The sequence below is a fragment of the Salminus brasiliensis genome, chromosome 11 (assembly GCF_030463535.1).
Source record: "Salminus brasiliensis chromosome 11, fSalBra1.hap2, whole genome shotgun sequence".
Lineage (NCBI taxonomy): Eukaryota > Metazoa > Chordata > Actinopteri > Characiformes > Bryconidae > Salminus > Salminus brasiliensis.
The window spans coordinates 39,760,171-39,787,670 of record NC_132888.1 but is presented as its reverse complement, the minus strand read 5'-3'; the positions used below and the strand labels follow the sequence as shown (position 1 = coordinate 39,787,670).

Genomic DNA, 27,500 nt, shown 5'->3' with positions numbered 1-27,500 from the left:
CACACACAAAACTCATTCCCTCTTGCCGCAAGCAATGGATGTGCCTAATGTCCTCCATTCATCCCCTTCACACACCTACTCACTTCATACACACTCTCTCTCTTCCTCACACACACATACACACACACACACACACACGCGCACACACACACTTCTCCAGCCTAATTTCCTCGTCCTGCTTTTTAAATATTTAAGAGTGCGATTTTAGCACAAATCCATCATAGGACACACACACACACACACACTCACTAGAACTCCTACTGCTGTAACAAGCTGCATAAGGTTAAAGTGTGTTCTGCTCTCTGTGTGTGTGTGTGTGTGTGTGTGTGTGTGTGTGTGTGTGTCGGGGGGTGGTGGTGGGGGGTGGGGGATGTTTTAGAACACACTTTCCTGTCCGCTCTGGGTTACCCCAGTAATGATGCTGATGCTGTTGCTGTCGCGGTCCTGATGCTGTTGCCGTGGGAACGGCAGAGGGTCAGTGCGGCTCTTTCGGCAGAGTCCCGGCTGGGAACGTCTAATCAACATATTTAACACCTGATTAACATCATTACAGGGTATCCGATAGCAACGAGGCTGACTGCTGTAATCTGATGAGGGCGACCTCAAGACCTTCAGACCCCCCAGGGTTTGGCTGCTGGGCGCAGGCTCCAGCAATTCGGGTCAGGCTTTCCCTGGGTGGGTGGTGACCCTTCCTCGACCCTCACCCCTCCCGTCATTCGGCACAATGCTAGCCAACGTGGCCGTGTGTTAGCTGAGGTCCCAGACCTGGCAGTCAGCGTTCTCCTCCCACCACTGGTGGCTTTGTGGGATTGGTGAAGACCGTGGACTGGGGAGCAGCGTGGGAGCCTTGAGCCTTTCCTTATTGGGAATACTCGCTTGGACATCCTTGGACAGGACAGCCCTTAGGACCTGACCGTCCACGTTACACGACGGAATTTGGGTTTATGTGTAACATATGTCCATGCGTTCTGCCCGTTGCCGTATAAGGACATGGAATAGGTCAGTAGGCTCTATAAAATGACCTCTATTCTGTTTCCTGTGGCATTTCCTGTGACCCTGCCTGGGATAGCACTCGAGCCTTGCCCTCAGGTTCCAATGTGGACAGCGGTTGAGCTGACCAATGGGTCAGCCGGTCCTTAGGGACCATCTGGAATACATCCTTTCCAAGCGGACCCAGGGATAACTCCATGACCCCCCCACCCCCCACCCCACCCCCTCATTCAGCATCAGACCTGGCAGTTAGCGTACTCCTGCAGATGTGCCGGGTGCCAGGGTTGTTAGCAACAGATGGGGAAGCACCCTTGCTTTGGGAATGGTCAGGGATTGGGGGGCTCGTTGACTTTACGATTGCAGTAAAGGAGAGAGTTCGTATTCAGTTAACGAAATGCTTATGACCTTTTATTTTTCTATATTTCTTTAGACTCACACCATTTTCTCTCTGTTGGGACTGGACCATGCCTACGTCACCAGCATCGGGCGCCTCATAGGAGTCGTATCGCTACGAGAGGTAAGTACCAGTTCAGTTCGCCTGTACGTCCAGACTTTACGTAGACGTTTGAAGGCTACCTACGTAGGGACTTCATAAAGCATGCTTAAGCACTGTATTAATGAACGGCTTACGTCTCTTAGGATCACCGTATCGGTTTTCCCGAAGATCCGGACGCCCAGACTTCAGAATATCTTCATTAGCGTTAATAATGCCTTATAAGCTCCATTATTTCAGAATGATGCTTCATAACCGGGCTATGACTGGAACACATGTCCTTATGTCAATACAGCGTCATTTACGTCGCCTTGCCACGAGAATACTGCCACGAGCTGTTGTGTTGCCCTGTAGATCCTCACTATTCAGTGCTTATGTATGTGTTATGAGGTCTCTATGTAGGGAGCCTCCGAAGTGTAGCCAGATTCACTCCTGGGGCCTCAACTCGCCTTGCCTTTGACTCTTTGTCTCTCTCTCTCTCTCTCTCTCTCTCTCTCTCTCTCTCTCTCTCTCTCTTTCTCCCACGATGCAGCTACGCAAAGCCATCGAAGGCTCCGTGACTGTGAAGGGGGTGAAAGTGCGCCCCCCTCTGGCCAGTTTCAGGGACAGTGGCACGAGCAGCAGCGACGCTGAGGTGACTGAGCTCCACAAACTGTGGAACCGCCACACCAACCTGACCCTGCCTCAGGACCACCAGCCCTCAGACTCTGATGAGAAGTCCCAGTGAGGTGGGGGAGGGCGGTGGTGGAAAAGGGAAAAAACGGAAGAAGAGGAAAATGCCGAGAGACGAACGAGAGCGGTAACCGACGGCAACCGAATTCGTCGGAACCTTCAAGAAGACTCAAACAGATTCCGAACATTCCTGGAATGTTTTGTGTTTGGGTGGAGCGTTTTTGTTTGTTTGTTTGTTTGTTTTTTAGTTGGTATGTTTGGCTCCGCCCCCCACTTTGACCCCACCCCTTTAGCGCTCCCACATTCTTGTACGTCCGGCCCCTTCTGCACTGATTCTTTTATTTAGTTTGTTCCTCATTTGGGATGGAGAGGATTGACTTTAGAGCTCACTTTAGCTGTTCCCAGCTCTGAGTAAGTGGTGGGTGCGCGAGAGTGGGTGCGCGAGTGTATGTTTGTGTCGTGAAAAAAGGGACCTACAGAATTCAACGCTAGGCGCTTTCCCGCCGCCTCTGAACGTCAGCCATTTCAAAGGAAAGCCGAGAGCTCCTCTCTCGTTACTCTTACTTTGTCTTCCTTTTTTCTTTCTCTCCTTTCTCGCTGTTCTTTGCGAGAGCGCAGATTCTGAACTCGTATAGAGCACCAGGTGCCATGACGGGAAGTGCCATTATGTGGGTGAGTCAGAGAGATTGAAAGAGTGAGCGAGCGAGTGAGCGCGCGAGAGAGAGAGAGCGACAGTCCTCAAATACACTGCAGCTTTTTGAGTGACTTGCACTCGCATTCGCACCCTCTGCTTTCTCGTAGTTTTTAGCATTAGCGAAAATCGTAGTATTAAACTATATAACAAAATAAACCGCAAACGAAACGCAGCGGCTAGAATTTAGCACTGATTCATTCAAATGTCATAAGCCCCGCCCCCTCCCAACACGCTTTACTCGCTAGACATAGGCTAGACACGCAAGTGTAATTGATAATGTTTAGCGCGAAAGGCGTAGACCATCCGAGGGCCCTTTAGAGGCATACCGACGATACTGAAGTCGCTACACCCTCATCAAGGGCGCAGCATCCACTGGCCGCTAATTTCTTAGAAACACTAAAGATTTTGCGCTCGTTTAGCTTCCATTAATGCACTTTATTTATTTGCGAATGCTTCCAAAATTATTCGAATTTTTTTTTAAACCTACAGGAGACTTGACTGAGCGACGCTTCCCAGAAACTGACCGAACGCAAACATTTCAAGATGATCAAAAGCACCAGAACAACGTTCAGAAAAAACTTCGTATTTATTTGTTTTATTCCTGTATTTATTAAACTGGCCACAGCAGGGCGCCGAGTGGCTCAGTGGTCTAATGCGCTAATCGTGAGTTTGAATCCCAAGCCATGCCGCTTTGCCATCAGCAGCCAGAGTCTGAGAATGCACAACTGGCCGGGTGGGTAGATGGCGTTCTCTACTACTGTGTCTAACATTGTGTGGATGTTAACTGCTCTAGCTAGAGTCAGAAAGATGTCAACTACTATAGCCATTAGCTAGATGCTAACTACTCTAGCTGCCATTAGTTAAATGCTAACTATTCTAGCTGACATCAGAAAGATATTAACCACTCTAGCGGACATTAGCCAGATGTTAACTACTCTAGCTGTCATTAGCATCAAACTAACTACACTAGCTGCCGTTAGCTAGATACTAACTACTATAGCTGCCAATAGCTAGATGCTAACTATTTTAGCTGCTATTGCTTAGATTTTAGCTGTTCTAGCTGCCATTAGTTAGATGCTAACCACTCTAGCTGCCATTAGCTAGATGCTAACTACTCTAGCTGCCATTAGTAAGATGCTAACTATTCTAGCTGCCATTGGATAGATTCTAACTATTCTAGCTGACATTAGCTAGTGGTCTAATGCGCTAACCGTGGGTTCGAATCCCGAGCCAGCTTGATGATGCCATTAGCTAGATGCTAACTATTCTAGCTGGCATTGGTTGGATGTTAATTACTCAGTGGTCTAATGCGCCAACCGTGAGTTAGAATCCCAAGCCATGCCTCTTAGCCGTCAGCAGCCGGAGTCTGAGAGAGCACAACTAGCTTGATGATGCCATTAGCTAGATGCTAACTATTTTAGCTGCCATTACCTATTTCTCTCTCTCTCTCTCTCTCTCTGTATCACTTCTCGGCTAGACGTACTTTTACTTTACGGGCAAAACGACCAAAATACTACTAATAAAAAATGGTGTTTTGAAATATTACAAGATAAAGGAGAGTCCTAGAACAGGCGTCGTCTTATTCGCTGTTTTGTTGGTTGGTTGGTTGGTTTGTTTGTTTGTTTGTTTGTTTGTTTGTTTGTTTTTGATCAGCCGAGTTGATTTCTGATTGATTTGCCACTGACAAGTGGCCACCCCCACCCCCTGACCAATAAGCTTTAATACGACGGTCACTTGCATGTGGGTGGAGGGCGGGACTAACGCGTTTGATGGCGCACCATAGAAGTATGATTTACAGATTTAATATATTTCATATCATTAACATTTAACTGTAATTAGCCAATTAACTTAAGATCAAACGTGGTTTTCCGTTAGCGTTTCCTTTTAGTCCTGTTTGTTGTTTTGGCTGTTGTTTGTCATTCGAATGTACAGATAGATGTTCAGTACTTTAGGCAAGGTTAGCTAGATGTTCTACTACAGTAGTTAACGTAGTCTACTACTGTAGTTAACGTTATCTAGAGTAGTCAACATCTAGCTAACCTCAGCTACAGTAGTTGTAGACTAGATGTTGTACACTAGACTAGATGTTGACTAGATGTAGCTAACGTCAGCTAGATGTTCACTACTCCATCTGACGTATCGTAGTGTTCACTACGATAGCTGACATTAGCTAGATGTTCATTACTCTAGTGGATTTAGCTAGATGTTCACTACTGTAGTGGATGTCAGCTAGATGTTCACTACTCTATCTGACGATAGCTAGATGTTCACTACTCTATCTGGCTCCGGCTAGGTGTTCACTACGACATCAGCTAGATGTTAAATACTCTAGCTGACATAAGCTAGATGTTCACTACACTAGTGGATGCTAGCTAGATGTTCACTACTCTAGCCAAGGTCAGCAAGATGTTCACTACACAAGCTGATGTTAGCTACAAGTTAAATAGTCTGAGGCTAACTACTGATGTAGATAACATCAGTTACAATAGTTAACATGTAAGCAAATCTAGCTTAAGTTAGCTAGATGTTAACTTCCCTAGCTGACGTTAGCTACATGTTAGCATGGTCTGTAAACAATTTCAAACGTGTTGCCATATGTCTTCGACTCCAGTCCCTACTGGGAACTGCATATGTATATATTGTGTTAGCATTGTCCAGCCGAGGGTCTTCGACCTCTAGTCACTGCAGCCTGGTTGCCATGGCAGCAGTGTAACATTGCTTGAACGTTTTGTGTGTTTTTCTAAAGTTTTAAAATGGAACAGCCTCAGCCGAGGCCCGAACTGAACAGTTTCATCTCACGAAGTGCCTCAACATCTCAAACGCATGCGATCTAGGCAAAGGTTTATAGAGTAGAGTAGCTAGATGTTCGCTATTCTAGCTGACATTAGCTAGATGTTAACTACTCTATCTGACGTTAGCTAGAAGGTTACTATTCCATCTGGTGTGGTCTAGATGTTAACTGCTCTAGCTGACGTTAGCTAGATGTTAACTACTCTGTCTGGTCTTAGCTGGAGCAGTTAACAGCAGTGAACATCTGGCTAACGTCAGCTAAAGTACACATCTAGCTATGTTAACTGTTCCAGCTAGACGTTAGCTCAATGGTAACTACTGTAGCTTAACATCAGCTAGAACAGTTAACATCTAGCTAACGCCTAACAGCTCTAGCTGACTTTAGCTAGATGTTCACTACTCTTGTTTATGTTAACTATCTAGATGTTCACCAGTCTAGCTGATGTTAGCTAGATGTTAGCTGCGCTTGCTGACGTTATTAGCTAGATGCTGTCTGAGCCAGCTGATGTTGGCTCGGTCCAGGTATAGTTGGCTTATCGTCTACTGTGTAGAAAAATAAAGACGTCCAGCTTATCAGTTAGCTCTGCTAGTTCGTTAGCGCATCTGACAACCTTTTCCAGCGCGCCCGTTTCCCTTCCAGCAGTTAGCGTCGAATTCTCCTGCTAGCTCTGACCGATACTTGAACATCGGAATGCACATCCCTAGTAAACACACACACACACACACACACATTCCGGACACCTATACACTCCTTACCACACACACACACCTGTAACCACAGCGCTACATCACATGCAGTCACGTCCGGTAACCATGGTAACATCACCTCAGCCTTTTTTCTCCTAATGTTGGGACAGAAGGACAAAAAAGTGATTTTTCTTTTTTATTTTCTTCTTTTTTTTTTAGGGTTATTAAAAAACATTACATTAAATTAAGTCTAGCTAACGTTAGCTAGACGTTAACTACACGGTCTGGTTGTAGCTAGCCGTTAACTGCTCTAGCTGACATAAGTACTGTAGCTTAAACTACTGTCAGCTACAGTAGTGAACATCTAGCTAACGTCAGCTAGAGTATGTATGTTGGCTAGATGTTAACTGTTCTAGCTGACGTTAACTAGATGTTAACTACTGTAGCTTAACGTCAACTAGAGTAGTGAACATCTAGCTAACATCAGCTAGAGTATGTATGTTGGCTAGATGTTAACTGTTCTAGCTGACGTTAGCTAGATGTTCACTACTGTATCTTAACGTCAGCTAAAACTGTTAAAATCTAGCGCCGAACTGCTCTAGCTGACGTTAACTAGATGTTAACTGCTCTAGCTGACGTTAGCTAGCTGGTAACCATGGTAACATCACCTCCGCCTTTATTCTCTTAATGTTGGGACAGAAGGACATAAAAGTGATTCCTTAGTTTCTTTTATTATTATTATTATTATTATTTTTAGTTTTCTTGTGTTGTTTGTGTTTCCTCTGTTTGTTTGTTTGTTTGTTTGTTGTCCTGCCGAGTGGACCATTTGATCTCATCTGCTAGCCTAAAACAAATCACAAAAGCATATTTATTAACAATCATCTAAACAGAATCAATCGAGTAGAGCAATAGTTTTATTTTTGTTATTAATGTTGTTATTATTGTTGTTGTTGTTGTTGTTGTTGTTTTGAATGATCTAAAGGTAATGAAGTTGTGCAATAACGGTTCGCGTGTTTCTCTCGTTTCCGTGCGACACGGATGGGAAGTAACCTTTCCACCTTTCTCGGAGTTGCGTAGTCCTGCCGGCGGCGACGTCCGCTAGCGTAGCGCACGGATGATGGAACGATAAAAAAAAAGAAAGAAAATGACCGGAGGGAATTCTGAAACTGGAAAAAAAAACAAAAACAAAAAAAATCTGAGTCTGGAAAAACAACCTTGCCTTTTTTCCACAGAACAAAAGAATAGAGAAATAAAGCCTTGTTTTGTATCAGGGATGAATAAAGAGACTTTAACATGAAGCCCCTCCCCCTCGTCTACTGTGCTTTTTGATGTTTTCAGACGTCTGTGTTTCGTCTGTCGTCTGTGCCCCTCGACAACACACACTTGTTTAGCCCCTTGTGTTTTGTAGAATGGATAAACAGCATATGCTCCCACAGCCTGAGCTCATTATTGTCGCCGGGGGAGGGGGTGTTCCCGCCACACTTTTTCTCGCTTTCCGATTGGCAGCACCGAGGGAGCTCCCCGAGCTGGGATTGGCTGGTAGGAGGTAAGTAGGTTGCTGAGCCTTGGGGCATGTTTCAGGTGCGAGCTCTCTGGACTGTCCCCTGGAGAGACGAGACGAGACGAGACGAGACAAGACGAGGTGGGAGGGAGGTCAGAAACGTCTCTCTGGGATTAGCATCATTAGCCTGTAAATAACGCTCTGCGTGGTCAGATAGGTGATGAGGAGGTGATGGGAGTAGTGCCGGAATGCCCGGGTGCAGCTACACCTGAGCTCGGGTGACCACACAGGCGTCCACTGAGGTTAAGATGCTGTGGCCAGGGGGGACTTCAAGTAGGCCTAAAATGGCCCAAGAAATGTGGGTTATAAGACTTGGGTCTAGAACCTAGAACTGAGGGTGGGCGGGGCCTGAATACCTTCATGAACATGCAGCTACATTGACATACACTCACTAACCAAAACCTCAATAACCTGTATGACCAATTAGTGCTGCTTGCCATCAGCAGCCGGAGCCTGAGGGAGCACAATCGGCCTTGCTCTCTTCTGGTGGGTAGATTGCTCTCTCTCTCTCTCTCTCTCTCTCTCTCTCTCTCTCTCTCTCTCTCTCTCTCTTTCGCCACATTACTTTGGTGTGGTGCTGGCCGGCACGGGCGCCTGCCAGCCGAGACACCAGAGCTGGGTACCCTGAGTTTTCCTCAGAGTGCTTTCGTTGCCGTCGGTGACATTGCGTTGGCAGCAGTGGAAGGAAAAGAGGAGGTGGCTGGTTGGCAGTCCTCACCGTCCCGGGTTCGGGAGCATTACATGACATCGGGGAGGTATATGGTTCTAGGTAACTGGCTAATCTAAAATTGAGTACCACTACGCAAACGTTCCGAGGTTCCTCCCACCTTCGAGACACATCATCAGAAGGGGGGTTTCCCAGCATTTAAAAGTTCCTCTTTTAGTATTCCTTTACTATAGCTACCTTATTTGGCCACGCCCACTTTAACGAGTTTTTCTTCCACTATATACAAAGTGAACGCAGCCTGATGAAGGCTACGGCCGTGGACACTGATCATAGAGTAGCTAGCTCTGCTAACCCTACAACCCAGAACCCAATTTAGAGCTAATTTAGAGTCCTGTGGGGCACCACAACGTCCACAGCGTCCACAACGTCTACAGCGTCCACAACGTCCACAGTGTCTGCTTTTATCATTTTGTAAGACGTTGCAGTAAGAGTTAGCCTAAGAGCTAACCTTAGGGCCACGCGATGGAGGCCGCGGTGTAAAACACGAGGATTGTTCGGACCCTGCGTGATGTTCTCGTCAGCCCTGCAGAACCGCTTCACAGCGATGCGCTCGGACAGCAGAGAGAACCTGATCTGATCTGATCTGATCTGATCTGATCTCCGTCTCTTGCCTTTTCATCTCGGATGCAACAAGCAGCCCCTGACCATTCCCAGAAGCCGCGGAGTCTCCTTAAGGCCCGCGCTCCAAATTGGAACTGAAAAGATCAGCTAGATTTGATTGCCTTCCGTTTGGGCCCGCGAGGAAAAGGGCAGGTACGTACCGGACAGGCGGAACCGCAGATTTGATTTGACCGTCTGTCTGAACCATTACAAAGCAAAAACAGCCGATATCCTGTTCCGCCATGGCTCAGACCCCTCACCGCTGTTCTCCTGTCTGATGGCGCCTGCCTAAGAACGTATACACCTCAGTAGGTTCTAGATACCAGCCCGTCTCCAGATGTTGGCTCAGTGCTGATAGTACCGTTACTTATCTGAATGCTACACTCTAAGCAAAGATGGTCCTTTTATTCATAACAGTAGTAGAACCATTTTAGTGCTATTTAGAACCTTTTCAAAAATGTTCTGCACCAAACTGTGTACCAACACCCTTTTTTGTATTCTAAGTGAGGAACCATTGAAGCATTCAGGTGGGATCCCAGAGGGATCCATCTAGTTCTAGTCATTCTGTGTAATTCTAGTTCTGGTTCCTCCAGGAGACGCTGTAGTTCTTCTTGGAGCACCTGCTAGATGTTGTATTTGATTATTTGTCAACAAGTGGTTCTAAATATCTGAGTTTGAATAATTTGTTTATTGGTTCTAGCTATCTGAGTTATTTGTCTAGTGGTTCTAGATAATCCCTGTGGTTATGATTATTTGTCTAGTGGTCCTAGTTATCTCTTATCTCTCTGTACATCTGTGTACAACATTTAATGGTTCTAAATATCCATGTCATTATGGTTATCTGTCTAGTGGTTCTAGATATCCATGTAGTTATGGTCATTTGTCTTGTGGTGCTAGGTGTCATTTACCGGTTCTAATTATCTGTGTAGTTCTGTTTTTGCCCAGTGGTTCTAGTGATTTGTGTAGTTCTAGTTATTTGTCTAGTGGTTCTACATATCTCTAGTTCTGGTTATTTGTCCAGTGGTTCTAGGTATCTCTAGTTTTGGCTATTTGTCCAGTGGTTCTAGTAATCTGTGTAGTTCAGGTTATCTGTCTAGTGGTTCTAGTGATCTGTGTAGATCTGGTTATTTGTCCAGTGGTTCTAGATATCCCTGTAGTTATGTCATTTATTGGTTCTAATTATCTGTGTAGTTCTGTTTTTGTCCAGTGGTTCTAGTTATCGCTAGTTCAGTTTTTATGTCTAGGTTCTAGATATCCCTGTAATTATGATTATTTGTCTAGTGGTCCTAGTTATCTCTCTGTATATTTGTCTGAATATTTAATGGTTCTAGATATGCATGTTGTTATGGTCATATGTCTAGTGGTTCTAGATATCCCTGTAGTAATGTCGTTTACTGGTTCTAATGATCTGTGTAGTTCTGTTCATTTGTCCAGTGGTTCTGGTTATTTATGTAGTTCTAGATATCTGTGTTCTGTGCATTTATCTAGGTCTACAGTCATGTCTGTGTGGTAGTTCTGGTTCTCTGTCTGGTTGCAGTGATTTAGTTGCGGTTCTAGGTGTCTGCCTTACTGAAAGGCGGGTCAGTGTTGTGTATGTGTGTGTGTGTCTCCTTTCATTTTTTGAGCTGTCAATCAAACGTGGGATGGGGAGGTGGGTGTGGCCAAACAATCAGGGAAAATCTTTTAAGGAAAACTTGGTGTGACTCGAGTGTGTAGAGGTCATTTCATCTAGTGGCTTAGTGTGTGTGTGTGTGTGTGTGTGTGTGTGTGTGTGTGTAAGGACATGGGGGGAGGGGGGGTATATGATGTGTGGTGTATGAGTTTTGACAAGCGTGAGATTTCATTTTGTTGCCTTTAAAAGTGTGTGTCAGACCGATTAACATCCAGGACCATGCTGCTTTACAACACACACACACACACACACACACACGACTGAGCTGATTGAACATTCGTGGTACCTTCAGTGGAGTCATGGTGGGCCTGCTTCTCTCTCTACCGTCCAGAGACAAAAACTTTACTAGATTTTGGAGCAGCATTGCTGTAAGGATTTGATTGCATTCAGCAGCAAGTAGAAGTTTAGTGAGGTCAGGATGTTGGATGTTCACTGAGGTCAGTGATGTGGGTAAAGAAAGAGAGAGCGCCATCTACCTTCCTGGAGACAGCGAGGCACTATTGTGCTCCCCCAGGCTCTGGCTGCTGGTGGCAGATAGGCCGAAAGTAGCAGCGTTAGCATGGTGGGCTGGGCCGAGGCTAAGGTGAAACTCTTCGAACTTTATTCAGCTGTATAATAACAGTCACACAGGCTGTAAATCAGAGTGCGTTACAGGAGCAATAATAATAATAATAAATAATAACATCAAATTCAAGCAAGTAGGAGGAGCTGGAACTGAGGGCATTAGCATTAATACAGGGGGCAGTGAGGAACAACAACATCCAGGGTAATATATATATATATATATATATATATATATATATATATATAACATAGAGTTTAGCATGTGTTCGTGATTTTGGTGGTGTTAGCTACATCCCTTTAGCACTGCTAGCTGTAATTCTCAAGATTCCGCACCATGAACCTACAGTACTTTGTAGCTTAGATGCTACTAAATACAGAAGGCAGTATGGAGACCACGACATTTGACACTACACCTTGCCCAAGTGCTCTCGTACTAGTAGGTTGTCCAAAAGGTAGCGCAAGACACTCGAAGAATCAACAAAATAAAAAAAAGTTAAGTAATTTGTTTGCATAACGATACATATTTATTTATGCTAATGTATGCATGCATATAATTAAGCAAATGTATTTCTAGTTTAGAGCTGATAGAGCTGATATCTTCTGATATTGTAAACGACCCTTGCTGTAAATAACGCAGTAATCCGGTTTTCTAAAGGGGTAAATATGAACCGAAGTCATGCTAATTTATTCTATAATTGAAATTTTGATGTAATTTCAGTAAATATTTCAGCAAAAGTGATGATGAACCAACAGCAGATCGTATCGTTTAACGAGTTTAACGTTGATTAACCTATAATCTATACAAAGGCTGCTAGCGGCTAGCAGGGTGCACACACTTTAGCTCGATCTCCAGCACTTAGCCGGACCTCCATCTCAACTACAAGCCGTGAGGAACACTCCGGACTCCCAAAGTCAAAATTTTCATGGAATTTAAGTTGCATGTGGTTTCCAGTGCTGATTACTAATCAATATTAGCATTTTCGCTAAAGTTTCCGAAAGCCCACTTCTGACGTTTGGACTAACGAGCTGTCCAAATGACACTAGCTTGGATACTTATTACTTATATAGCTCCAGCCAAGCCCTGCTGTAAGTAAAAAAAAAAAGTGCTTAGCTTTTAGCAGTTAGCCGTTAGCAGTTACTCAGGGATGCAGCGACAAAGCAACGCAACCAGCTTAAGCTGACACGCTATTTTTTTTGTCAGCGTATAACTCAAGGTTAGCTGGTTGACCATCTCTGCTTTTGTAAAGGGTATAAAAGAGCTTAACCAAACTGGTCAACAAGCTTTCCGAAAGTAGTTAGCTTGAGATGCTAATGCTGATAAACCAGCTAAATCACCAGACTCAAATAAAGACATACCCTTTACAAAGAGCTGAGCTGGTCAACCAGCTTAAGACCATCTAAGACCACCTTGAATTCTACGGCAGGGCTTAGCTGGAGCTAAATAAGTATCCAGGCTAGTGTCGTTATGCTAAAATAGCTTATGCTAAAATGCCCTAAGTACACCTAAAAATATCATGACATTTGCATATAGGCACTTTTGCTAGCAAGAGGAAGCACAACCTGCTTAGCTAGGTCACGCCGGTGAAGCTGGCAAATAGCATTAGCTGGCTGACTAGCATAGCTTTTGTTGGGGTTCCTTCTGTCAGTTTAACCAGTTTAACCAGCATAGAGTATGAAACCAGACCCTCTGAAACCAGCTACGGTCAGACTGGTCTCAGCTGGACGTTTCAACACTCTGAGGAACAGAACCGGGTCCAAGGTTTCTGGTGTTTCTCCTGATGGTGCTCAAAGATGACTTTCGGCGTGGAAAGTTGAGGTCAGAGAGTTCAAGGGGGGCTTGGAGTTGCGTCTCACGCTGATCACGAGCGTCCCCTCCGGCGTCCGAGTGCCGCTCACAGACAACGGGTCCATGTCCTCCGGCAGCAGGGACTTATGGATGAACTTGTCCCTGATGCTTCCATCGTCTCCAACCTGGTGAATCAGGACAGCAGACATGTGCCACTGAACATTTGAAATCAGAATGCACGGACAAAAGTATTGAGACACCTGCTCGTTCACCGGCTCAGAACTAAGACTACCATGAATTCTATGCTGACCATGCTGGTTGACCAACATGACCAGCCTGACCGCACTGGCCCACCAGTATGACGAGCTTTTCCAGTGCATGAAGGCCCAATAAGTCTCAACATCAGTCGACACGAACCTTCTCAGCGTGGATAACTACACTGTGGTTGTAGGCCATCACCACTACGTCATGTGGCTCGAACTGGCTGACGTCCGCAGACAGGTAGTAACTGTTGCCCACCATCTGAACCACACCCACACTGGCAGGCTGTCCAGAAGTAGCTAGAAAGAAAGAGAGAGAGAGAGAGAGAGAGAGAGATGTAGTTACAATGGGGAATCCTTGTTTGTCAATTCTTTCCCTGTTTCTACCAATTTTTTTTTTTTTTTTTTTTTTTTGTGCACGTATTTGTCACTGTACAGTGTGGACTGTACAGCGAAATGTGTCCTCCGCATTTAACCCATCTGTGGTAGTGAACACACACTCACACACACACACTAGTGAGCTAGGGGCAGTGAGTACACACACACCCAGAGCGGTGGGCAGCCAACTCCAGCGCCCGGGGAGCAGAGAGGGTAAAGGGCCTTGCTCAAGGGCCCAACAGTGGCAGCTTGCCAAGCCCGGGAATCGAACCCACAACCCTGTTATCGATAACCCGGCACTCTAACCGCTGAGCCACCACTGCCCAATTTGCTTCTGCCAATTAACCCACCTGTTCATAGCGCCCCCTAGCTAGCACTAGCAGTGCGCCAGGCAGCCGACACGCTCGGAGGAAAAGCGCCAGGTCCCCGGCTTCATCGCACCAGCTAACGGACGCCTGTGCCGGCCAATATCTCTTACGAGTCGCCGCCACCTGCCCACCTAGTTGTGCTCCCTCTGACTCCGGCTGCTGATGGCAAAGCCGCGGGACGGCTCGGGATTGGACCTTGCGAACCCCCCGGGGGCGTTGCCGCTTCTATTCTAATGTCAAATAATGCTACATAATGTTGCTTTGAAGGGGCAGTAATCCCATAAACATACTGAATAATTCCAAGGCATAAAGAGAGATGCATGTCTGGTGTATCTGGTCAGAAGTGGACCATAATTATACATCCGAACCTCTTTCGATATTTAATATAAGTCGCTTCTCCTAGACGTTAGCCCTGGGTGTTACCGGGTCTCCTTGCTTTCATTTGGCCCTTTATCTCCTCCACCATGTGTGTCATCTCCCACTAGTCACACCAAGGGTGTTTTGCAACTGTAGCTAATGCAGGCTTTAAGTGCCCATGGCTCCACTGTCCAAACGAGTGAGGAATGGCTCTCTCCCTCTCTCTAACTCTGCCTCCGATGCTCTCCCTGGATGACAGCGGCACTCTGCATGAGGCACTGGCCAGTCTGGAGCCCAATCTGTGACAAATAGCGTCTCGGGAGAAATAAAGACTAAGAAGAGGAATGGTCGCCTGCTCCTCCTCTCTCACTTCCCTGACATCTCCTCCATAATTCAGAGCAGGCCGAGCGGACAGAGTAGTGAGGCTAACGTCTGACGCTAATACCAATATATTTTTTTTATATACAGTCTTGGCACTGGTTACTCCGTACATCAGTCGATTCATGTATATATGGAAATTAAGATGGCATCTATTCCGACAATTCCGATTACGAGCCCTGAACCATTATAGATAATCCTGGAAAGTGTGTCTAATTCTGAGGACTTCAAGCTATTCTGGGACACTTTGAACAATCCTAGAAAGCACAATCAATACTGGACCACTATGGACAATCCAGAATGTTCAGGAATACTGTCCAGTTACAAGCAATCCTGTACAGGTATGGAAAATTCTGGAGCGTGTAGCTAATCCTGAAGACTACAACATATTCTGGAATATTATATTTAAAACTAGAAGACTGTGGATAGACCTGGAACTCTACAAACTGTCCTGGAACTCTATGAATGGTCCTGGAACTCTACACACTGTCCTGGAACTCTATGAACGGTCCTGGAACTCTACGTTCGACCCTGGAACTCTACAAACGGCCCTGGAATTGTATGATCGATCCTGGAACTCTACGATCGACCTTGTAACTCTACGAACGATCCAGTCCTGGAACTCTACGAACGATCCTGGAACTCTACGAACGATCCTGGAACTCTACGATCGACCCTGAAACTCTATGATCAATCCAGTCCTGGAACTCTCTGAACGGTCCTGGAACTCTCTGAACGGTCCTGGAACTCTCTGAACGATCTTGGAACTCTGTGAATGATCCTGGAACTATACAATCGTTCCTGGAACTCTACAAATGGCCCTGGAACTCGACAAACGATCCGGTCCTGTAACTGTACAAACGGTCCTGGAACTCTACGAACGATCTGGTCCTGGAACTCTACGAACAGCCCTGGAACTCTACAAATGATCATGGAAGTCTCTGGTAAATAATGGAACATTATGAACAATACTGGGAGGTTCTGCCAAATCTGAGTCATTCTGGGACACAATGAGCAATTCTGGAGCATTAAGACAAATTGTGGAATACTTTAACCAATCCTGGAACACTACAAGCAACCCTGGAATACTGTATCCTGTTTATAATTGATACCATGTTGGTGGTTAATAATATGTCCTAGTTCAAATCCCGACTTTCAGTGATTCCTGCTGAGCCAGCCTAAGATCCATTACTGCTCTTATGAAAAATATACGAGGCAAGTCAAACGGGTGGATGCCACTGTTTTCCCCATCTCTCGAATTCATTACCCACCCTCTTCCATCACCCATTATACCATCCCATTTGACAGAAACAGCCTCATCTATGTTCTTACCCTGTACATCATCCCTGAGGCTCCAGTCACCTTGGTAACCCCCAGCGCAGGACTTCCTGTCTCCCTGGTAACCTCTGAAAGATTCCCTCTCGCTTCCGTAGTTTCCGAATGACTCTCGGTCCCCGTTGTAACTCCCGAAAGGGCTCAGGTCACCACCGCAAGTTGAGAAGGTACCTTCTGGATCAGCCTGGTTCGGTAGGTACGACCCCCTTGGATGGTTGCTGAAGGCTGGTAAAGACAGGGGGTCTTCCCCAAACAGAGTTTGAGATCTACGGTCAAGGAAAGGTTGGAAGGAAGGGTCTGTCCCAGAGGAGCCCTCTGTCCAAATCGAACTCACGCTGCTGCAGCTGTACCGCGACGAAGAGCGGAAAGAGGATGAGGAGGAGCGAGAGGTAGAAGATTTGGCCAGTGAGGTCATGGCGGATGAATCAATGTTAGACCTGACTTGACTTCTTGCTCAGTAGGACACTATTACCAATCCAGGAACACCATGAACAATAGTTCAGCACCTTGGACAATCCCGGAACACTCCTATTCTAAAAGACTATGACCAGTCCTGGAACACTGGACACTGAATATTACACCTAACCTTGGAATGCTATAAACAATCCAGGACCTCTATGGACAATCCTGGAACTTTCAGCCAATCTTAATGACTATGATGTATTCTGGAATATTACGCCTAACCCTGGAATAAAATAAACAATCCAGGACCGACTTCTGCTGACAATCCTGATGACTGTGACCTATTCAGGAAGATTGTGCCTAACCCTGAACTTCTACAAACAATCCAGGACCTCTATGGACAATTCTGGAACATCTCAGCAATCCTGACGAATATTACACCTAACCCTGGAATTCTATAAACAATCCAGGACCTCGATGGACAATCCTGGAACCTTCAGCCAATCTTAACGACTATGATGTATTCTGGAAGATTACGCCTAACCCTGAAATTCTACAAACAATCCAGGACCTCTATGGACAATCCTGGAACATCCCACTTGAAGACCATGATCTATGCTAAAGTTTCGGAGCAATTTTGGAACCCTCCAGCAAATACTTTAACACTACAACCACTATTTAAACACCTAAAAATTCCCAGAACGCTGTATCCGATCCTGGAACACCGCGGCCAATCCTGAAGACTATGATCTATTCAAATGGTGCTGTGTCGAGCTTCAGAGCAAGAATTTCTCCTTCCACGCTTACCGCTCTGAAGAGCTCTGCCGCTCTGTGGGCCTGATTTAATCTGTTCCCCAGTGCATTATGGGTCAGGGTGGTGGTGTCCGCTCCCCATACATGGTCTTGCTCCTGGCACTGCACTCCTGGAATAACGGAAAAGGTGATAAGAGATGGAAAAGCTCTTGAGAGGACACTTCAGTGCGAGCTGGAGACGCCCGGTCCTTAACGTTCAACCTCCTTATCCAACGGCCCAGCAGGAATCAGACCTGCTCCACTGACCCGCATTCTCCACCTCAACTGCCTGAAAATTCTGCTTGTAAACATGATACCTCTTAAATAATTAGTATTTATAAAACAGCAAGTAATACATAATGTTTAATATACCACGGTTAGTGGTAAGATATGATGATTCAGCCTTTTTACAGATTACTTGATGTTTGGGTCCACTTTTTGAGTTTCCTGGGCCACTGGCTGCAACACAAACACAAAGCATTATTGACCCCACTGTGCTTAACAGTTGGAAAGGTATTCTAGGCATGGAATTCCAAGAACCAAGCTAATGAGGGTCTAAGACCTTGGGGAAAGGTATCTGAGAGCTCAGATCTCTAGGAGTGCCCAAACTTATTAAGTTATTATATAATAACTAATATGATTCAATTATATACTAGCATAAAATGTATAGTGGAATTAAAGAAAACGTATTAATACTATTAATATTAATGTTATCATTAATGCTATTATTGTTATTATTAATATATGTATATGCTTTTGAATAGAACGGTTAAACTGCTAATTTAGTAATATTAACATTTTCAATAATTACATATAATAATAACCTATTTCAATTATTTTTATTATTATTTTATTTATTATTTTGAATTATTTCAAAGAAATATAAATGTAGCCAATTAAATCAATAGAAAATAAAATTTCTACGTTTCTAGAACTAAGAATTTACAGGACAGGATCTCCCGTGTTTAAACCGGCGGCTGGCGGTAATTTGGGAGCTCTGAATCCGAGCGTGAGGACAGTTTGAGTCTTCACGCGTCCCTGAGCTAATTGGGACACAGTCGTTTCCTACTAGAGGTCACTTAGCAACTCTGTTTGAAGGCAGCTTTGGTTTGCAGACTGTGGTGGGCTGGCTTAACGTTTCATCTGTCAAAACGTATCACTGCTGAACGGGATCAAAAACAGAGGCTAGCGCTGCACTCCCTGCAGTAGATTCCCCATTCCACTCCCTATTCCACTCCTTATTCCACTCCTATTCCACTCCCTATTCCACTCCCTATTCCACTCCTTATTCCACTCCTATTCCACTCCCTATTCCACTCCTATTCCACTCCTATTCCACTCCTTATTCCACTCCTATTCCACTCCCTATTCCACTCCTTATTCCACTCCTATTCCACTCCCTATTCCACTCCCTATTCCACTCCTTATTCCACTCCTATTCCACTCCTTATTCCACTCCTATTCCACTCCTTATTCCACTCCTATTCCACTCCTTATTCCACTCCTTATTCCACTCCCTATTCCACTCCTATTCCACTCCTATTCCACTCCTTATTCCACTCCTTATTCCACTCCCTATTCCACTCCTTATTCCACTCCCTATTCCACTCCTATTCCACTCCCTATTCCACTCCTTATTCCACTCCTTATTCCACTCCTATTCCACTCCTTATTCCACATCTAATTCCACTTCCTATTCCACTCCTATTCCACTCCTTATTCCACTCCTATTCCACTCCTTATTCCACTCCCTATTCCACTCCTATTCCACTCCTATTCCACTCCTTATTCCACTCCTTATTCCACTCCTATTCCACTCCCTATTCCACTCCTATTCCACTCCTTATTCCACTCCCTATTCCACTCCTATTCCACTCCTTATTCCACTCCTTATTCCACTCCTATTCCACTCCTTATTCCACTCCCTATTCCGCTCCTTATTCCACATCTTATTCCACTCCCTATTCCACTCCTATTCCACTCCTTATTCCACTCCTTATTCCACTCCCTATTCCACTCCTATTCCACTCCTTATTCCACTCCTTATTCCACTCCTATTCCACTCCCTATTCCACTCCTATTCCACTCCTTATTCCACTCCTTATTCCACTCCCTATTCCGCTCCTTATTCCACATCTAATTCCACTCCCTATTCCACTCCTTATTCCACTCCCTATTCCACTCCCTATTCCACTCCTTATTCCACTCCCTATTCCACTCCTTATTCCACCCCTTATTCCACTCCCTATTCCACTCCTTATTCCACTCCCTATTCCACTCCCTATTCCGCTCCTTATTCCAGTCTTTCCTGAAGTCCTTATTCTGCGGTTCAGTAAAGTGTCAGACGCCGGTGTTGAAAGTAACACTGATGGTTTTATTGGTAACTGAAACAGGTCGGATGCAGAAAGTAGGCCGCATTACAAAACCGCTGCATTCAAAGACCAGGAAACCAGAGAGTTCACGTCCGTCCGTCTCCGAGTTACTGTCTGTCTGTCTGTACATTACCAAGAGACCAAGAGACCAAGAGGGCCTAATTAACCTGTGTGTGTGTGTGTGTGTGTGTGTCAGACGTGTATCATTTTCTAGCTGAAACCTTGGAGAGATCACAGGAAGTCTTAATTAAGAGTGTGTGAACGGGTGAGACTAATGTGTGCTTAACACACTATCTGCAGTCTCCCAGCTCTATTTATGGACCTTACTCTCTCTCTCTCCCTCTCTCTCTCTCTCTGTATCTCTCTCTCTCTCTCTCTCTCTCTCTCTCTTGCTTTATCTCTCTGAGACTCTTGTCTGGACATTTTGGGAAGTGAAGGGCAACTGTCAGTCTATTCACAGAAACAACTCCACACACACACACACACACACACACACACACACAGTCTCTCTCAGTGTTGTCCCGGGCTGCAAAACGGGGCCACTGGGAGACGCCTGACACTTGTGACGCTTCTTACGGCGCAGTTGTCTATCGGCGTGACAGGGAGCCAATCAGAGAGCTCAGAGACGAGCAAGGTCCCGCCCACCAGAACTTAAATAGCTTTCTAGAGCCGTTAACCTCAAAAAAATGATACATGATTAGCCAGAGAGAGAGATAGAGAGAGAGAGAGAGAGAGAGAGAGAGAGAGAAATATAAAGGTGGGAGAGCGTGAGAGAGAGAGAGAGAGAGAGACAGAGAGAGAGAGAGAGAGGGAGAGAGAGAGAGAGAGAGAGAGACAGAGAGATAGACAGAGAGAGAGAGAGAGAGAGCAAGAAAGAGAGAGGTGGGAGAGAGAGAGAGATAAAGTGGGAGAGAGATATTGGGGATAAAGGGTAAGGAGAGAGAGCATTGAGGATAGAGAGAGAGAGAGGTGGAGCTAGACGTGCTGGAGGTCGTGGGCCGTTTTCATAATCGCTGGTTAATTGCCTGTCGGCAAAGGTAACACTCAACTCCTTACATAACCCTCCCCTGTGGAGAGAGAAAGAGAGAGAGAGAGATATGTGATGGCTTGTCAGAAGTTCAAAGACAATGAGGAGAGAGAGAGAGAGTGTGTGTGTGTGTGTGTGTGTGTGTGTGTGTGTCCTGGTAGAACGGTGTGTCAGATGAAGAAAAGGAAAAGGTCACTCTGGAGTCTCTCTGTCCCACAACTAGGAAATGTCACCCATTCACTACCGAGACCCCCAGTGACGGCGGCCTCGGATAAAAAGGGGGGGGGGGGTATTAGATTACCTACAAATCCTGAACTTGCTGATGGACCGTCTGCAGAATCTACTGCTTATCAGAAGCATCAAGGTTCGGATTAAGCCCAGGATTATAGTTTCGGTTCCAGTGGGCTAGAAGTGTGTAGAACCAACCGCCCACTGACTTCTATTATATGAGGGCTATTAGGGCTAATTACTAACTGCCCATTGACTGCCCATTGTACGCTACAGATGCAGCAGACAGAAGTTGAAAAACTCTGGCTAGTCATGTAACGGTAACCCTTTACGGAACATTGTCATAACCATGTCATGGCAGAGGTCCCAGGCTGTCAGGAATTGTCCAGATTGTTCCGATTACACCCAGTAATAAAACAATGGACCATAACTGATAGCGGCCATTGGCGATGAGCACCACACATATGGACATAGTTTGCTATGACATTGTTATAACATGGTTATGACCTGGTTATGTCAGGAATTAATGACAGGTTCATCCCATTTGAACACCTGCCAGCACTCCAACGTAGCTGAATTCTCTAATAAGAAGGAGTGTCCGCAAACTTTTGGACATGTAGTAGATCATGTTATGGAAATAAGCTGGTTAAAAAAACAACAACAACAACAGGTGAATAAGCTAATCCGTCAAATCCACCAAAATCCCTCCGTTGCCATGGAAACGGTCACTGTCCAGTGGTGGGGAGGAGGGTGGAAGGGAGGAGGGGTCACGTATGTAAAGCGTAAAGGCACAGAAATCCGAGATTCCCCTGAGACACCCAGAAAACGCTCTCACTCCCGCACACACTCGCAACTGTTTATATGTACATGTACGTACACACACACACACATATGCCAGCAAACACACACACACACACACACCCACCGCAACAGGCCCCTAAGTGGACAGCAGGCTAGCAAATTTCTGCCATGGCGTGTGGGCGGGGTTTCGCAGAGCCCGGGAGCCAATCAGAGCTTCTCAAGTGGGCAGCTCAAGGGCTCAAGGGCCCTCGTCATTTAGTCCAAGGGAGCCACGGATAACCATGGCAACGATGACATGAAAGTCGGCGAACGGAATTAGCAGTTGAGGAGAGCGGGAGAGCATGAGAGAGGGAGTGCGAGAGTGGGAGAGAGCGAGAGAGTACTTGACATTTCCAGAGAATAAAGGGAAAATGAGACGTTTGGAAAAGTGGATCCGAAGGAAAGGCCGCGAACGCAACTGGAGGAACCATAAAAAAAAACCTACACTCATGTTCCTCGTTTAGACAAAATCACACAGCGATAGCTCTGAAGGACAGGCCAGACAGAGAGAGAGAGAGAGAGCGAGAGAGAGGACACTGCAGACGACCGTCGTCCCGACGTCGCGGACGTAAGAGTGACCCACATAGTCCGGAAAAAGACTGAAAACCGACCCTGGACCCCCCAGCTTCAACACACTTCCCTCCCGGACTGGACTTTTTTTACACCGCCTCCAAGTAACACATTCAAGAACCCCGTACTGAGGGACAGCGTCCATAAGGGCCTCACAGGCTGCCTTTGAAGGCATTACACCTCAGGAAGTGACACTTGTTGGAATTCGCCTTCATAATTCGGACGGGTTTAGGTAGACGTCAGTTAGCCTTCTGATCGCTGCCCTTCGGCAAAGTCTTATGGTTTCCTTTAGAGGAGCAGTTTGACGAAACATCACATGAGCATGATTGACCACCGAGCCCAGATGCAGACGGTCGACCGAGGCATGTTCGGTATCTGACGCGTGTGTCTTTGGTTTGCAACAGGAGATGCTAGGCTAACATTGGGAACAAACACCTTAACTATGTGCTCCACGTTGGTCCCGTATATGGATGCCCACCAGGATCAGTGATGGGACCAGGAGGGGTAAAGCATGGGCTCCGTCTAGGTTGTAAGCACTGCATACAGGGGCCTAGTTGGGACCTGTGTGAGATCCTACCGCCCAAGGACCTGCCAATCCTGAAACCCTGATGCAAGACTGATACCCAGGTCCTTCAACACGGTGCTGCTTACCTCCTTCTTCAGGTGGGAGCAGGGCTCTGATGTGGGCATGAGGAGGCAGGGCTTCAATATGGGCATGAGGAAGCAGGGCTCCCATACAGGGATGGGGAGGCAGGGCTCCCATACGGGGATGGAGAGACAGGGCTCTGATACAGGCATGAGGAGGCAGGGCTCCCATACGGGGATGAGGAAGCAGGGCTCCCATACGGGGATGGGGAGGCAGGTCTCCCATACGGGGATGGGGAGGCAGGTCTCCCATACGGGGATGGGGAGACAGGGCTCCGATATGGGCATGAGGAAGCAGGGCTCCCATACGGGGATGGGGAGGCAGGGCTCCCATATGGGGATGAGGAGATAGGGCTCCGATACGGGGATGGGGAGGCAGGGCTCCGATACGGGGATGGGGAGGCAGGTCTCCCATACTGGGATGGGGAGGCAGGTCTCCCATACGAGGATGGGGAGGCAGGTCTCCCATACGGGGATGGAGAGGCAGGGCTCCCATACGAGGATGGGGAGGCAAGGCTCCGATATGGGCATGAGGAGGCAGGGCTCTGATTTTGGGATGGAGCAACATGATCTTACATAGCGACGACCCTATAGGTCAATTGTTTGTGTCCAAAAATCCGAACTACTTGGTTGTTTCTGCCATCAGTCCACTAGTAGCGCTGTTGAGCAAAATACACACAAACACACACACTTGCACAGAAGTGCATGTCTTGGCCTCTACATCATCTAGGGCTCTTCCAAACTGAAGGACCCTTCCTTTCGGGGCGATTTCGGAGGGCGCAACTGATGTGTCCTTCCCTGCCCTCGGTTACCCCTAGTTCTCTGCACAAGAGGCGGGACCTTCGTGCAGATGTCCAGGCAGCCCCCTCTCCCCCGGACTTGGCTGTAGCCTAGGCTTCGGAGCACAGCAGATGTTTACTTTTTGTCAAACAAGAAAAACAAACGTTTGAATGTTAAAAAAAAATCTAAATAAGAAAAGTTGAATCATTTAATATTGAAATTATTTTTAAAAATCATAATAATTAGGACCCCTGTCACTCCCAGGCCCTTGGAATCGCCCAAAAATGTATGGCATACATAGCATCTGAAGAAGCACACGTCACATACCAAACATGACTTGGTCGATTGACGACATTTCAGGAAGTAATGAATTATGGTCATTGGATTTATTTTCCCGGCAAACTATTCCTTTGAAGTTATATAAACAAAACAAAAAGGCAAATACTAAGATTCTAGCAAATTCTATGAATGCAATGATAATAATAATAATAATAATAATAATAACAGTGGTTAAAAAACTGGTTCACCCCCCAAAAAAACAATCTAAATAAAGCTCTTTTTTATGCTTTGTTTTGAAATACATATTCCCGTCACTGTACAAACATTCAACATTCCAGCATTTTTCTCCGAGCTGATTGTGACAGGCTAAGGATAGTTTCGTTTGGCAGAATTTTCTTTTTTTTTTAGTTTTTAGAGTTTTACTCAGCAAGCAGCCATGCCCAAAGGATGCAACTGTTTCTTGCAAACGCGGTGGGGTAGGGTTAGACGGGATACCCAGGACCCATAGTGCGTTGGGGCCCGAGATTCCCGGGAAAAAAGGGCAGAACAGGAACTTCACAAACCGTGCTAAAGAACTGGACAGTCCAAAACCGAGCGTCCGAGCGTCCAGACACATGCAGGAGTTTTTAATTAGGTTCAGTTCAGCCTTCCGTTCCTCCGACCTCCTCTGCAGTTTTCCAGCATCTCTCTGTTAGCGGAATTTTTCACGGAAGCACAGCTCCGAATCCCGTTCTTTGTCGTTCGTTACAGTCCTTTCGCTTTGTTGCTTTCGTCCCGACCGGGTGTGCCGGCGCACAATCCTCCCCGGCACAAACTAAACAACCAACGTCTCCGAAAAAAAAACAACAGGCCGGAGGAGGTGCCGGAGCCGAATGCACAATGAGGGGGAGGAGCCTGACGTAAACATGCTGAGTCATTCATTCCGAAAAGGAAGCAGAACAGGAGTAACGGCACAGTCACTGCTCCCGCTCTTCTTCTTCGTCGTCCTCTTCCTCATCCTCCTCATCCAGCGAAACGATGCCGGACGAGGCCACATCTGACACCTTCCTCCGCACATGGTATCCAGGAGGGCAGCAGACCCCGCCCCCGCAGTCCTTACACGGCGCATCCTCGTCTTCAAACGGGCAGCAGGGCGAGTGCCCACCGCGTCTGAGTCCGGCCCGTTGAAGGCGCGCCAGAAGAGGGTCGTCCCCTCCGTGCAGCGCCCCCAAGAGCTTAGCAGCGAGGTCGGCGGCAACGTCGCCACGGTGGCCGAGGTGGTCACTGCGGTGCCCGAGGTCGCTGCCGCGATGCCCGAGGTCCCGGAGCAGCGGGTGCCTCTCGTCCAGGCTGCACAGGCTGGAGCAGAGCGTGTCAGACGGAGAGGCCGGCGAGCCCACGGGAGGAGAGAGGTCGAAGGCCACGCCGCTCTCGGCCTCGCAAGCACCTCGCCTCCGCAGGTGGGCCTGGCACACCTGTGTGTGTAAGAGGTCCCGCAGGTAGTGAGGGTACGACGACAGATCTGTGGATGTAGAATACAGAGTGAGAGCTTTGGCTTCGGCAGTGTAACAACTCAAGGAAGCTTATACCCCACCAATCATCATGAGACTTCAGCTGCAGCCCACCAACCCAGACTTTTTCGCTTTAAATGGGAGATGCTAGGCTAATGTGGCTAACAAACTATAAAATTAGAGATTTAATTGCTTCACCAATTGATAAAAGCTACATAAACAAGGAAAACAGTCAAAACAGTCATTTAGAGGGAGTGTTTTTGGGCACATATTTACGATGGGATGAGCTGACCGTCTAAGTCCAGTGCTTTGTTAGCAACGTTAGCCTAGCATCTCCCGTTCTTACCTAAAGAAGCACAAATCAGACACCAAACTTAATCTAAGGGTCGATGGAAGCTTATACCCCCACCAATTAGCATCATTGGTGTCAATTGATGAGTCGAAATCATCAGTGTAGCCTGTGCAAAAGTTTGGACACTATGGAGCTTTGATTAGCAAATCAGACCCGAGACACGCCACCAGCAGGAATTAAGAACTGCCGGCTGAATCAAGTTTCCGAACCTTGTGCTAACACCCATCTCATCAACCACCTGTCTACCGTCCTGAACGACAGGGATCCATGCCCGCGAGGCAGGGGGCGTTTTGTACAGCGGGGACTGTTGTAGGACATAAGGCAGTTCAGGAAAACTGTGGAGGTCAGGTAATGAGATCTGGAAGACCAGGAAAGCTCTCTGAGTGAACTGCTCATATGCTGGTAATAACTTAGTCCAGAGGGTGCACCGTTCCACTGTGCAGCGTCGTTGCTAGGCATGGAAGACCTCCTCATTAGAAGGAAGCCTTGCCTACAACCTGCCCAAACGTTTGCTGCAGGATTGCTTAGCCACAGAGACTGTTTACCTCTTCTCAGTTTCATCAGATTTGATACACATGACATGGCATATTTATACTGCTGTCACGTTTACTCTCTCTCTCTCTCTCTCTCTCTCTCTCTCTAAGCTCTATCCTCCTCGTTTTATCGCCCCTCTCTGCTCCCGGCCTCCATCAGTCAGTGCGAGCACATTAAACTTGCAGGAGAAATGAACGCTGGGATATCAAATTGCGCCAGGGAGAGAAATGAGGGGAGGCAGAGCGAGAGAGGAATAGAGAGAGCAGGCGAGCGAGGGTGTTTTCAAAGGATGAAAGTAGGGCACTGGGACAATAAGCATTCGTGCCATGCTGGAGAAAAGAAAAGAGAGAGAGAGAGAGACAAACGGAGGGAGTGCGAGCAGACAGAAAAGCTAGAGAGAGAGAGAGAGAGAGATAACAAGCAAGGCTGCTGCTGAGGTAACAAGGCAAACAGTAGGCAGTAGGCCATACAAACAACACCGAGCTAGCAGGAGTGCTACAGCCAGACTGTGTACCTGTGCTCTGTGTGGTGGGCTCGTTAGCAGGGAGGAAGTCTTCGTCGTAGGAATCATCATTGGACTCGTCTCCGTCGACTGAAGACCAGGCCCGAAGTTTTGCCTCGGCAATCGCGAACTGTTCGGCAACACCTGCAACACACATACACTCTGCTGTTAGTGCTCAGGAAACACACCTCACACTGCCCCGTCCCGAAGCTAAACGGAGTTTTGCTTCAAGGTCCTCCTGAAATCGGTGGTCAGGGGTTTGATTCAACATCCTCCTGAAATCGGTGGTCAGGGGTTCACCTCAAGGTCCACTTGAAATCAGTGGCACCATGCTACAGCACCCGACAGAGAGGCCTGAGGGCCTTGCTCAGTGGC

The 27,500-nt window shown here is 46.7% G+C and overlaps 3 protein-coding genes across 7 annotated transcripts in view; 1 reads left to right on the top strand and 2 right to left on the bottom strand.

Moving 5' to 3' along the window:
- LOC140565073 (chloride channel protein 2-like) overlaps window positions 1–7,624 on the top strand; it is a 77,662-nt gene extending 70,038 nt beyond the window's left edge. For all 4 annotated transcript variants that reach the window (XM_072690865.1, XM_072690866.1, XM_072690867.1 and 1 more), the window contains 2 exons: window positions 1,421–1,507; window positions 2,016–7,624. In XM_072690865.1, the coding sequence (XP_072546966.1) occupies window positions 1,421–1,507; window positions 2,016–2,210 (282 nt within the window). In that variant the 3' untranslated portion in view covers window positions 2,211–7,624. The remainder of the gene's footprint in view (window positions 1–1,420; window positions 1,508–2,015) is intronic.
- Window positions 7,625–11,535: 3,911 nt separating this feature from the next.
- On the bottom strand, window positions 11,536–18,257 carry hspb12 (heat shock protein, alpha-crystallin-related, b12). 2 transcript variants are annotated; one of them, XM_072691419.1, is made up of 3 exons: window positions 16,310–18,257; window positions 13,654–13,796; window positions 11,536–13,421 (listed from the first exon to the last, which is right to left on the bottom strand). In XM_072691419.1, exons 1-3 carry the CDS (start codon window positions 16,725–16,727, stop codon window positions 13,236–13,238), a joined length of 747 nt encoding a protein of 248 aa, XP_072547520.1. In that variant the 5' UTR covers window positions 16,728–18,257; the 3' UTR covers window positions 11,536–13,235. The 2 variants fall into 2 exon arrangements, with proteins under 2 accessions (XP_072547520.1, XP_072547521.1); XM_072691420.1 differs by having other exon boundaries at window positions 16,340–18,257.
- Window positions 18,258–24,162: 5,905 nt separating this feature from the next.
- fam131ab (family with sequence similarity 131 member Ab) overlaps window positions 24,163–27,500 on the bottom strand; it is a 9,504-nt gene continuing 6,166 nt past the window's right edge. Inside the window, 2 exon segments of the mRNA XM_072690863.1 lie at window positions 24,163–25,748; window positions 27,138–27,269. Coding sequence (XP_072546964.1) covers window positions 25,204–25,748; window positions 27,138–27,269 — 677 coding nt within the window. The 3' untranslated portion in view covers window positions 24,163–25,203.